Raw genomic sequence first — 12,704 nt, 5'->3', positions numbered from 1 at the left:
CCCTCTTTCTTTTTTCTTTATCATTTCTTTGAAAATGTCTTATATCATTGTAAAATGGACATTTGAATGTATAAGTGATTCTTTTTCTAGGCATTTTTTTTTAACTTCATTAGAGCTATCTCCCTTTGGCTCCTACAATGGGTTAAAATAAGTCATAGATTATCAAATAATGGCAGAAAGGAAAAAAAAGAAATATATGGGAAAGTTCTACTTAATCCAAAGAAAGCAATGTGAGGCATATTAGCAATCATTGCTGAGAACACAGAATTTTGCTCGCTCTGCTGTACTGGTGACCTATCATGAGAAAGAAAATTACAGTCTTCAGGACTGTAATCGACTGATGTATGTGCATCCATATATAACAGTATTTCTAAAATGAATAGCACCATAGAAAGCTGGAACTTTTGGGGGTGGGGGGTAGCACAAAATTAATTAGGCCTGAAGCTGAAAGCCTAATTATGTGTTATATGTCATTGGGATTAGGATTGCTATATGTCACTGGGATTAGCATAAAGACTAAAGAGTAGACATCTTAAGTAGCAGATTTGGCTCAATAATTGGGAAAAAATGTTCTAACAATTATGATGTCTGAAAATTGGAATAGGTTATTTTTCTAAGCCTGTTAATTTCAATCATTCGAAGGATTAAGCAGAGGTTGGATTCAAGACTGTGCTAACCTATATGAAATTTTGGGTAAATTAGGAAAAGGCACTCTGTCTCATGGACTTAATAAAAGTTGCTTTCTCTGTGTGGATGTATTCCATGCCAGTTATGTGGCTTAGTGAGTGCAGCATGGCCTTAGTTTCAGCCTTCACTTTCCCGCTCAGGTGGGAGCCTTTTGTAGCATCCTCTTATTAGAAATGTGGTAGATCAACTTTCTGGAGTAGGTATGAGTTTAGAGTTGATGCCCTCCAATCTCTGCGTCTATATTTCCAGGTGTAACCTAGATATAAATCAGTGCTTTAGGTGTCCCAGTCTTCACACAGACCACACTCAAAGAATCATCATGCTGAGATCAAAAGTATTGTGAGAAAAATTTCAATCTTGTGTCTCTCAAAAACTGTTACATGTGATCCAATTTACAACCTACACATTTCTCAAAAGAATCATTTTTCACTCAAGCCTTTCGTCCCAGAGGCTCTTACCTGCCTCCCTCTAAAATTTTCTCGGAAACCCCAGTTCATGAGGTTTTCTACGCCTCATTTTTCTCCTTCCTTCCTCCTGCATTTCCCATCTAATTTTTATTTTCTCCATTCCCCAGATTCTATAATATTAGAAAGAAGAACTGTGTTGAACAAAGAACTTTCCTTAGATTGTGAGAGAACTAAGAGAAGTTGAGCAAGATAAAAATGTCTTCTTGTTTTCCTCCTGGTTTCTCTAGTTCTTGTTTTCTTTCCACTTATTTTCCTGATTTTTTAACAATATAACCTGGAAACCAAGCTGAGATAGACTAAATGATTTTTTGGGTGACTTCAGTAGTAGAAACATTTGTTTGTTAATATTTATTAAGCAAATCCTATGTCTACAGCTCTTTCTACTAGATCCTAAAAAAAGAGGCAAAGCAAATTATGTGAATAATCCTTGCTCAAAAGGAATTTACAATCTTATGAATCAGACTGGATAAAATCACATGAAATAGATTTAAAGGAAGAAAACCAAAAAACAGTGAAAATGATTGCAGCTCTACACCCATAAATAGACTGAGAATTACCCAAATGTTGATCACCTATTAGGAGCAGAAGTGTGGAGAAACCAGGGAAAGTTTCATGGAAGAAGTAAATATTGAGTAAATTAAACATTTGCTCAAGATGTAAAGATGTAAAGGACCATGCAACCAAGGAAATTAGTATAGAGATAGACTGAAGAGTCAACACAATGTGTGAGTGTGAGTATACTCACCTGCTGGAACAGTCTAGGGAAGATGAAGAGCCTTTGTTCTCAATGGGAATACAACTCTCCCTTCTCCCCATATCACTTATTGCATAACTTGGTTGTTATTTATCTTGTTCTGCCTTGAGTTAGTTAGTTATACATTTTTTATTTTTTTCATGAAATGGTAAATATAGAGACAATATCTCTCCCCTCCCCCTCTTCCTTCTACAGCACTTCACAGAATCTAGCAAATTATGATTGTTCAATAAAAACTTGCTGAATTAAATAGAGTTGATAGGAAACTAGACAGAGTAGGGGTAGGGAAATGGAGAAGGGCTGTATTGCTTCTGCTAATGAGTTGAAGTTTGATATTGGAGATCACTGAAGTTCAAACATATCAGTGATGCCATCAAATGAGGTTTTAAGAATTCTTCTGTTGGTTCATGTATGAAGTAAAAGATAATAAATTCATCTTTTTGTTGGCATAGGTATTGAGACATCGCATATAGCTGGTGTGTAGCACTGAACTTTAAGCCACTCTTAGTCATTGAAACTTTTGAATAAACATATTCAGCCTTCTTGAATTTTATGGGCTGGTCAAGTTACTCTGAGAATCTTCTGGGTGAACAAATTTCCTCATAAAAATTTTGGTTTTTTTTGGTATTGTTGGTTATAAATAGGAGTGATCCACGCTCTAGAGTGAAAATTTGGCATGTTTTAGATAATATTAATATGTATGTATGTGGAATGGGAAAAAAATCTGGAATTGGAATTCCAGATTTAAGCTTAAAAAAGATCTTTAGGAAAGATTTACTCTAAATTTTAGGAATTTTTTGATTGGGGGACTTCAGAACTATTTCATTAAATGAATTTCTCCTCCTTTCTGGTCTTAAAATGTTTTAGAACAATTTCTGGCACTGATGTGATTTAGGCGCTTCTATACAAATTCACCTTCAATTCTGAAAATCCTGTTAATGTGAATTCTAGGATTTAGCACAAATTTTAAAATGGTTGAAATTACACAAATAATAGCTGTTGACTGGTGATTTAAATATAACATACAAAACAAAGTTAAAGATGGCTTTTTGTGAAGGAAAAGCAATATAACATCTCTATTGAGAGGGGATTTACATTTGCCTGGTGAGTCCACATCTCATATGAGGAAGTGGGGTTAAAATGCTACAACTTAGTCTCTAAATGGGGCTCTCTCTATGGGCTGCAAACATGAACTATTGAATAATTTGGAAATTTAATATGATGTAAACAATTGGAAAACTGCAAAGAAGATTCTATTCTGTAGATACAAATAAAGTCTCTGTCTCTATTTTCACTGGATTTAAAAAGAAAGGCAATTTCGCACAGATACAAAGCCGGAGATGTCATCTTTGGAAGACAGAGAGCAACTCTTCACTTTAATTTAAAAACAATGGGTGAAAGTACAGCAAGGGACCTTAGTAGTAGCCAAGGGATCCAAGCACTTTGTTATTCTAAAGGCTTCCAGAAATCAGATTTCTAGTTAGACAAATGGGCATTAAAAGGGGCTGCAGTAAACTGTATACACGGTAAGCTTTTCCTTGGCTCTCTAACTTCAGTTAATATATTGGCTTTTTGGTTTAATTCCAATGGAACAGTTCATAAATGCAGTCTTTTTCTTCTTGGGGCTGAGAGAAACAATCATAAAATAAAAATCTTTGATTGTCTGTTCTATTATAAAATGTAACACCCTTTCTTAAAAAGAGAACACCCACCCCTAAAGTTACGTGAAAAGGGGCAGTACCACAAAAAAGTTAGAGACACTTCAAACACTAGTTTGAGCCATATGTTATTCCTCAAGAAATTTCAGTTACCCTGGCATAAGTGTGGAATTACAGGACTTAGAGAAACTGAGAAAACTGAATGAATGGTTTCAGAGACAGAGAAGATCTCTAGCCACAAATATTTGTTCATTGTGATACTTATTTTCTTAGCCCATGAGATGAAATTACAGTTTGTTTATGAGAACTAGTTACTCCTTTCCCAGACTGGGCAGTGGCTATCTGAATATTTCTGTATGAATGAAAACCTCATCTGCCAGGGAATAAAAATGATAAAGTCCTTTAGCAATACGGTGTCATGGCTCTGAATTTTGTAGAACTGGCAGTCATCTGATCTGTTGAAAATATAGAGCTTCCAAAGAAGTAAGGCTGGATTCTCTGGATATATTTTGTGTGACCAGCCCCTCTGGCAGTTTTATGATTTTGCATAGCTTGTAGGGAGAGACTGGACTAGCCGGATGCTTCCTGGTTTCATTAGCATAGCCCAGCCCACTTCCAACACACGCCCAGAACTACCTCATTAACCATTGGGATTGCAGCCAAAAACATAAGACTACAGTGAATATAAGGGGAATTACTGGCGAGAGAGAGCTGTAGACTAACTTCACACTGAACCCATTACTTTTCCAAGATCAGAGAAAATATTACATTAACAGGAACTACTTCTTATTCAGATAAGAATTTAAGGTTTTAATCTATATATAGTTTTTATCTAGAATAATTAGCTGTACCATGATAAAACATACAGCCCAGCTGCATATATTTAAGTGCTTCTGTTAATCTCTCTCTCTCTCTCTCTCATTTATTTATTTTCTGGATAGCTTTGACATTGTAAACCACAGACAAACTGGAGCCTGGCATTGCAAGGAGGTGTTCTGCAACGATTTTTTTTTCTTGTTTAAAGAAGTTTACTTCTACGAGAGGAAATCTGGAAAATGACAGGAGCAAAGAGGAAAAAGAAAAGCGTGCTTAGGAGCAAGATGCATACCCCCCGTGGTGAAGACATTAAGCAGTGGTGTAGAAGGAGGCTACCTATTTTGGAATGGGCACCACACTACAATCTGAAAGAAAACTTGCTTCCAGACACTGTGTCTGGGATAATGTTGGCAGTTCAACAGGTGACTCAAGGTAATGTATTGCATTTGATTCTTCTGTATTATGCAGATTAGATGTCACTTTGCTTTCTTGGAAGAGTGTTGTCACCTAGGATCCACAATGTAGCTAAAGAAATGCATATTAACTTTGGGGAAATAACACACTGGATAGCAGTGTACAAGAGTTTTTCTAATTGTGTTTTCTTCCCCTACTTTTTGATAGCTACTAGGTATTGAACCAATTTTTGAATGCTATTACATATTTGCAATATTGCAATTCATACTGTTTTAGAGCCAAAGATCAGTAATTGTGGGAGAATGAGTTTTTATAACGTGATCTTACTGACAGAGTTTCCTACTTTTATGGAATCAAGCTATAAAATATCTCCTGGCTTGAACACAATCATTTTTGAACTTAATTGGCAGCACACAATTACCTGTTGTAGCCTTGAGAGTTCCTATAAACAAGGAACAAAGCTTTCTGTACATAAAGGAGGCTCTTTGCCAAGATCCTTATTTGCAAGGAGAATCCTGTATGTCCTTAGAGCTTATGTTTTACTGTGTATGCCGATTTACTTTTGTGTCACATTACCTACCACATCTATTTTTCAATAAGAAATTTAAACTGGTGAGAAGTCTAATTTTAACTTTCCCAAAGCAGATTCTAAATATTATGGATTTAGATAGATGTTTCTATTGCTGAAAGCTAGTTAACTAGTATGCACATGTGTGGATGTGTTTTTCTTAAAGGTATATTCATTGAACTTTTTGTCATAATTCAGGTAATAATTTTCTACCTGTAGCAAGGAAAGGAATTAATTTCATAGCCTTGAGAACTTGGAGCAGTTTCCTTGGCATAGACTCTGTAGCTTTATATTTCCTTGTAGTTTCACTGCCTCCCTGGCTTTAACTACTATTCGTATTGTTAAATTATAAACACTCTTTTAATTAAATTATTCTATAGCTGGAACAAACTGGTTTGTATATTTGTGTTTTTAGTGTGATTAGGAACATCTGCACTGGTGGCTTTACTTTAAGATCCATAATACTATCATATTTTATGGGATTCCATTTCACTGAATAGTCTTGTATTACATTTTTAATGACCATTTTGGCAATAGCAAAGTATAGTTATCTTTCAGAAAAAAGCAAAGCAAATAACAGGTTAGGGCATTTTTAGCCTTGTTTTTACTTAATTTTGAATTCAAATTGCAATACTACCATAAACTTTGAAAACTTAGGTGATGAACTCAAAGGGGCTTTTTCACCAGATAGTTCTGGCATATGTTATAAATTTATTTTGCTTTAATTTAATGTAAAATGAATGAGAATTATATTTTTAGTAATCGTTTATTTTTTTACCTTTGGAAAATATCATGTTAATAAGAAGATTTGGGGAATATGATAAAGTTACCTGTGGTACATCATTAGTAATATCCTTTATATGTAGGTCTTTCATAGTTAATTGTATGGTTTTTATGTGGACATAGATTTTGAGGGGTTTTGTTTTACGAATCATGTATTTCATTGGTTATAGAGAAACACATTGGCCAGCCCCTCCCCCCCAGGGCCGATGAGAAACACAAAGCTTACTCAGCCCTTATGTCTTGGGATGTGATGGCCCTGGCTGGTGGTTCTCTGGGAAGGCCACCAGTGAATGGATAGGGCTGTGCTGCTAGGGAGAACTTCAAGGTTTTTGCTGGTGCCTGAAAAGACTAGTCCTTCTAAAAGTACCTATTCTTTTAAAAAACAGTTCTCTCAAACTTTTTCATACTTATCTACCATGGAGAGCTAAAAAGTGAAATATCGTAAGCTGCCACTTGTTGTAAGGGGCACTGTGCTAAACCCCTTATGTAATCATCTCCCCCTACCCTAACACAATCCTGAGAGATAGCAGTCTCCTTTCCATTTCCCATATGAGAAAATGGAGGCTTAGAAGAGAAAGGAATTTTCCCTGGACTTCAGACCTGATAAGTGGTAGAGTCAGGACTTGATTCCAAAGCCAACACTCTGAACATTTTCACTTCATACTCTACACTGCCAAAATAACCAGACTCCTCATAATGCCAATGTTATTAGTAATAGAAGACATTTCTTTGGAAAGGTATGAATATCCTTCCCTTCAAATTACTTTTGCATTTAGGTTTCATCCCTGCAGGTTTTAGACTCAAGGGCAAAGTGACAAGAAAAATAACTAGAGTAGGATACAGAGCAAGGAAGGCATTTAGATATCATCACTTCATATTTGTGTGAATATGATATTGGCAATTATTATCAGCTCCATTTCTTTAGGAACATTAGAAGAAAGAAGGGGTTATTTTTGTTCTTGTATCATAATACAAACAAAAGGAACATATACCTTTGTTAACTCTACTGATTTTCCAAGCAGCTTTTCACTTACTCAGCATAGTTGAATTACATGAAATTATCAACTTCAATGCTTTTTTGACTTACATTGGTCAATTGTTGACCAAATTGGTCCACCTTTTTTGACCAGTGTATGTCAAAAACATGGAAAGTTTATATGATTCTATCTAGTAGTTGTTTTTCATTTTTATCTCTCAAGAAATGCATTTAAAATTAAGAAGGATGATGGAAACTAACATGTGAGTGTTTTCTATATGTCAGATACCAAGAAGACATTTAAATTACTTTATTAAAGTTTTCCTAATTGTTAAATATAGATGCTTTTCTGTTACCAATATACTTGACTCCTCTATAACATTTTCTGTATTGATTATATTCTTTCTAAAACTTTCTTTTCTTGGTTTTTAGATACCACTTTTTTTTGTTTTTCTCCTGCCTCTGTCTGGCTTTTTCTTCTTATGTCCCTCTGTAGGTTTTTACCTCCTACTCTACCCACTAAGCATCAGTGTCCTGGAGACTCACACCCTGGCCTTCTCTCAAAGTACCATCGGTGATTTCATCCACATAAAATATGCTAATGAAACTTTCTTCTCAACCTGAGATCCCCGTATTTAACTATGCAAACCTAGAATGTTCTAAAATCACTTCAAATGAAACATTCAGTCTTTAAAACAAATGGAATGAAATCACCATTCTAACCAGAATTATAATAATCAATAATAATAACAATGATTTTTTAGGCATGCATATAGCACTACTGTAAGAACATTTGACATATATACGAAACCGAAGCTCCAAGAGGATAAATAACTTGCCTAAAGTCACAGAGCAAATGAGTGGAAAAGGTAGGATTTGAACCCATGTCCTCTGGCTCCAGAGGTGATGTGCTCACCTTTATACTAGATTACCTCCTGTAGGAAGTCTTGAGAGTCATTCTCAACTCTTCCCTCTCTTTTGCCACCCAGCCCACTGGCATACAGTCAGCCACCAGGCTCTGTCGTTTCCATCCCCTAAATATCTTTCCAACCAGGTAGTCTGGCCTCGCAGCCCCTGCTGCTGCCCTGATTCTCTGTCTGAACATTTACAGTCATCATGTTGGGACTCCTCATTCTCTACTTTGTCTCCACCTGTAGGCTATATTCCACACTTCAGCCAGAATAATTATAAAAATCCGAACGTATTGCTTCCCTGTTGAGGATTCTTTGATGACCCTCTATTTCCTCTAAGATGAAAACCTAATTCTTCAGCATATCCTATTAGATCAGTAATCATCTGGGCCTCTTGACACAAAGTTTTACTTAAAGAGATCTCTCCTCTGAGAATCCTTTCCAATCTCCTGGGAAGACTTATGTTTTCTTCCCTCCTACTCCCTTTGTACTTTTTACATATCTCTGTGATAGGCCTTAACACACTGTATTATGATATTTTGGTGCAAGTCTTTCCACACTGGTCTGTAAGCTCTGGAAACAAACACAATGTCTTAATCTTTATATTCTTACCTCCTTATATATTGCTTGGCATATAAATGTTTGTTGGAAGAATTAAAACATTCTAGAGGCTGGTGATGGTTCTATTGCAGTATGCTGCCACCCTAGGAAGGAAATTGATTAAATTAATTCCTATGTTTTAGCCATAAACATGATAAAGATATTGATAGTAAAAAAATACATTAAAAATATGAGTAATTCATTTATTCTGACTTCTTTTACTTTCTTGAAGTTACAAACTTGCAGCCTTCCAGACATATCTGGTAAAAGACACATTTCCTTTGTCCCAAACAATGTTCATTTTTTCTTTAGCCAACATTAACAAATATGAATAGTTCATATAAAAATCCAGATACCCTCTTCTCTTGAAAAAGTTAGGGAGACGCGGCCATACAGGGCTCAAATTCCCATGTGGCAAAAATCTGCTGGACCTTAACAGAGGCCTGCCTTTTGCATTCTGCCACATCCTCACCACTCACACATTCACGATCACCCTTCTTGCTAGTATTCCCATTACCTACCTAGTCCTATGGGTGACAAATTTGTCTCCTCTGCCAAGACATTTTCTAACATGTTTTGTTGCAATGCCTTGCTCAGGCTGGTCTCGAACTCCTGAGCTCAAATGATCTGCCCCCCTCAGCCTCCCAGAGTCCTAGGATTACAGGCGTGAGCCACTGTGCCTGGCCATCTCCTACTTATTTTTAAAAAAGTATTCTGCAACGGAGTCCCTAGGCTTTAATCAGACTGCCAAAGGAGTGATTGCCCCTCTCCAAACTAAATAAATGTAAGCATAGATGTATTAATTTCAAAGAAAGATAAAAGAAACTTTAGGACATACCACCATGTTCAGCTATTTCTTAGAAACCACTTGCAGTTTTGAAAATATCTTAAAAATTTGGGAGCTCTCACTACTAACATCAGGTAAGAGCCTTTATAGTTAGCATTTACCACAACGTTCTTTAACTGCTATCTCGAAGTCCCTCACTACCAAACGTATTTTGTAGGTGAGCAAAAATTTGTAGAGAATGACATTGACTTAAAACATGTCACCAACATGGTTGGCAGGCTAAGTAGTGTAAGACTCTGGTTTCTAGAATCTTTAGTTCACATTCTAGCATGGATTACCACTTAGGGGAAATAGTTATTTTGTTTCCAACATGAAAACTCAAGCATTGAGACAGGGTGGAGAACTGAAATGCATGACTTGCCCTATAAGAACCTAATCCACAGAGGAGAAATACAAGAATGTTTTGCCTTGCATTCCAAGGGATCACCTAGAATTTTTCTTCCCAAACCATGAAAATTTTAAGCTGCCATAGGGTTGCCTGATGTTCAAACCACAACGTTTTGGGCTGCAGACAAAAGATGGATATTCCTTATAATTATGCAGAATGTGTGGCATTACTGGCACCAGAACATATGCGTGGAAGCTGAGCTTCACTGCACTCCTGAGGGCAGCTTAGTGACATGTGGAACAATAAGTGGAAATTCCTGAAGCATACTGCGTTGCAAAGATTAAAGGCCTGTCTGGGAATTTTTCTCTGCATGGTCTCAGCCTAAAGGAGACAGAATCCTAGCATTAGTATGTGTCTGCATCCCAACCCCCTTAATCACTGTATCTTCCTGCTAGTAATTTTTCTAGCAGGAACAATGGCAGCTAAATATTCCTAAATAAGTCTGAACTATACTTCTCCTGACCTCCATAAAAATGTACAGAAGAGCTGTGACACTTTCCTGGCTTTTCCTTCATTTCCGTTTCCCCGTATCCCATCTCTTCACTCTAGCTTCAGGCTTTATTCGGCACTATTGACTTCCTTTTTATTTGTCTTCAGTGTAAAAGAACGAAGATTCAGTTACTTAAGGACCTTTTATATTTTTCTGCACTTAGCATAATGCTCCCTATAACACTTAGATCTGTCCACATGGAAGAGCCATGACCTTCTTTTTTAGGGTGTTGAAAAAATGGCAAGGTTTGCAACAGAAGACATTGGCAGTGAGTTAGAGGACTAGGTATGTGGCCTATATAGTAAGTAGTAGGCTTCTGTTTTTACCAGCTGTTATCCATCACTGCTTCTTTTAGTCACTATACCTGACATTTATTTTAGGGAACAACCCCTCTTCCATTTTTAGTACATGTGATTTAGGTGACACCATTCCTGGCACTAGGGATGGCGTCCAGGCTGATTAATGAACTGAGTTCCTCTGCACCAGGATTCTCAGCCTTGGGGCCCCAGTGGAACCTCCTGATGGCTTAAAAGAACACTGGTACCTGAGTCTCATCTCTAATCATTAAATCAGATTCTCTGGAGGTTGTGCCTAGGCATGGAGGCACTGTCTTTCTTCTTCTCTTCTGCTTTTTGTAGTTGTCACAGATTCCAATGTGCAGCAGTGTTGAGAGCAGGACCTGGTTACAGTTATTGGTCCACATGAAGTCTTGTGGCCCAAGACTTGATAGTTAGCACAATTCCATACACCTGGCCAATGTCCGACTCAAGAATAAGACCTAGCCTCTAGGCTCAAGAGTGTGGGTTCACTACACAGGAGGCCAGTCATTTATTATTTTTAAATGGCAATGGCAACATAAATGATCCAAGTAGTCAATCTGGTCCCAGCACATGTGTGGAACCTTTCAGGAAATAACAATTTCCTTTGTGCGGGGACTGATGAAAGTAGGGATTATGTGTCTCTATAGCTTCCCAGAACCTCCACAGGCTGAAAATGAAGCCAGCCCAGCAAAGGGCATAGCAGAGAGAAACCGAGTCCTTATGACAGCTGCTACAGCCCTGACTTTTCACATGCATGTGCAAATACTTGTTTTCTTTGCTAGTATAAGTTTAGGTTGGGTTTCTTCTAATCATCTTAATGACACATTTGAGTGCTTTACAGTTTGAATGCATTACACAAACTGTTTTTAATCTTACAAAACCTAGCAAGATAGGTATTAGTGTACTTTATATTTTCAGAAGCTCCGATCATTTGGTGAATCGCCCCCAATTCTAGAACCACTATGATGGGTTCAAACCTAAATCTGGGAAACTCTATTCTTTAGCCTTTGTTTCCCCATTTGCTTCCAGTGTGACGGACATAAGCTGGGTGGAACTGGGGCTGACTCTGAGCCTGCCTTCACATCAGCCCCTCAAGCCACCCCTTCCCATGCTGACATGCCACCTGCCTTGATAAAACAAAACCTGGGGTGTCCCAACCAGAAGAGAGCTCTGCTGCTGGGAAGCTATACCAAGAGCTGTCGCTCTTTCTCTTGCGGTTCTCTCACTGATCCCTGCTAGGTAGAGTCACTTAGGCTGAGAGAGGCAGGGGAGACATGCTTTAATACTGGCCTGATCATCACCAGACAATAGATTTTTACAATGTAGCAGAGGTGACACAAACGTAACATGTTCGAATGAGACTTTACTGAAGGTTAGGGGCAACACAAAGGAAAAAACAAGAGTAAATCCATAACCAGGCTTACTCCTCTTCACTCGGTTTGATCCCTGACTCCTCCGCTCTGTTCTCCTCTATCAGGATAGATGCATCTCCAGCCCTAACCACCCCAGCCCAGAGCACCACTGCGGACATTTACCCTCTCCCATTCTGAGTCCAAGAGAGGAGGGCTTGCTGTGGGCTCCCCTAATCTTTCTAGCACGGGGATGTCTGCCCCTCCATCCACAGCCATGTTTCATCTCATCTTAATGCCATTTCTCTAAATAAAAAACACACTGGCCTTTTTTTTTTGTTTTCCAGTCTTTGTGCCTGACTATCTTTTCTTTTCTTTCTATACAGTTTGTTTTTCATGAATTAATCAATTTCCATGGCTTTGATTGCCATTTGTCTACTGATTAATTGTAGAAATATATATCCAGCCCAATTTTCTCTTCCTAGCTCTACATATAAATATCCAGCTGCCTACTGGAAACCATCTTAATGTCTCCCAGGGACAAATTTCAAAACTGAGTACATTTTCTTAACAAAACTAGTCCTGATCCTCTATTCTTCATTATAGTACAAGTCACCACCCTGCCCCACCGCCCCATCTACTCAGTTGTTCTTGTGAGAAACCTGGGAGGGATGCT

General features: G+C 37.7%; 1 protein-coding gene across 3 annotated transcripts in view; it reads left to right on the top strand.

Moving 5' to 3' along the window:
• The window catches only part of SLC26A7 (solute carrier family 26 member 7), a 133,068-nt gene that overhangs the window by 2,093 nt on the left and 118,271 nt on the right, over positions 1 to 12,704 (top strand). For all 3 annotated transcript variants that reach the window (XM_045561827.1, XM_045561826.1, XM_045561829.1), the window contains exon 2: positions 4,508 to 4,814. In XM_045561827.1, coding sequence (XP_045417783.1) covers positions 4,622 to 4,814 — 193 coding nt within the window. In that variant the 5' untranslated portion in view covers positions 4,508 to 4,621. The remainder of the gene's footprint in view (positions 1 to 4,507; positions 4,815 to 12,704) is intronic.

The sequence above is a fragment of the Lemur catta genome, chromosome 9 (genome assembly GCF_020740605.2).
Source record: "Lemur catta isolate mLemCat1 chromosome 9, mLemCat1.pri, whole genome shotgun sequence".
NCBI classification, from domain to species: Eukaryota; Metazoa; Chordata; class Mammalia; order Primates; family Lemuridae; genus Lemur; species Lemur catta.
The sequence above is the reverse complement of the archived record's forward strand: the minus strand, read 5'-3'. Positions and strand labels throughout refer to the sequence as shown.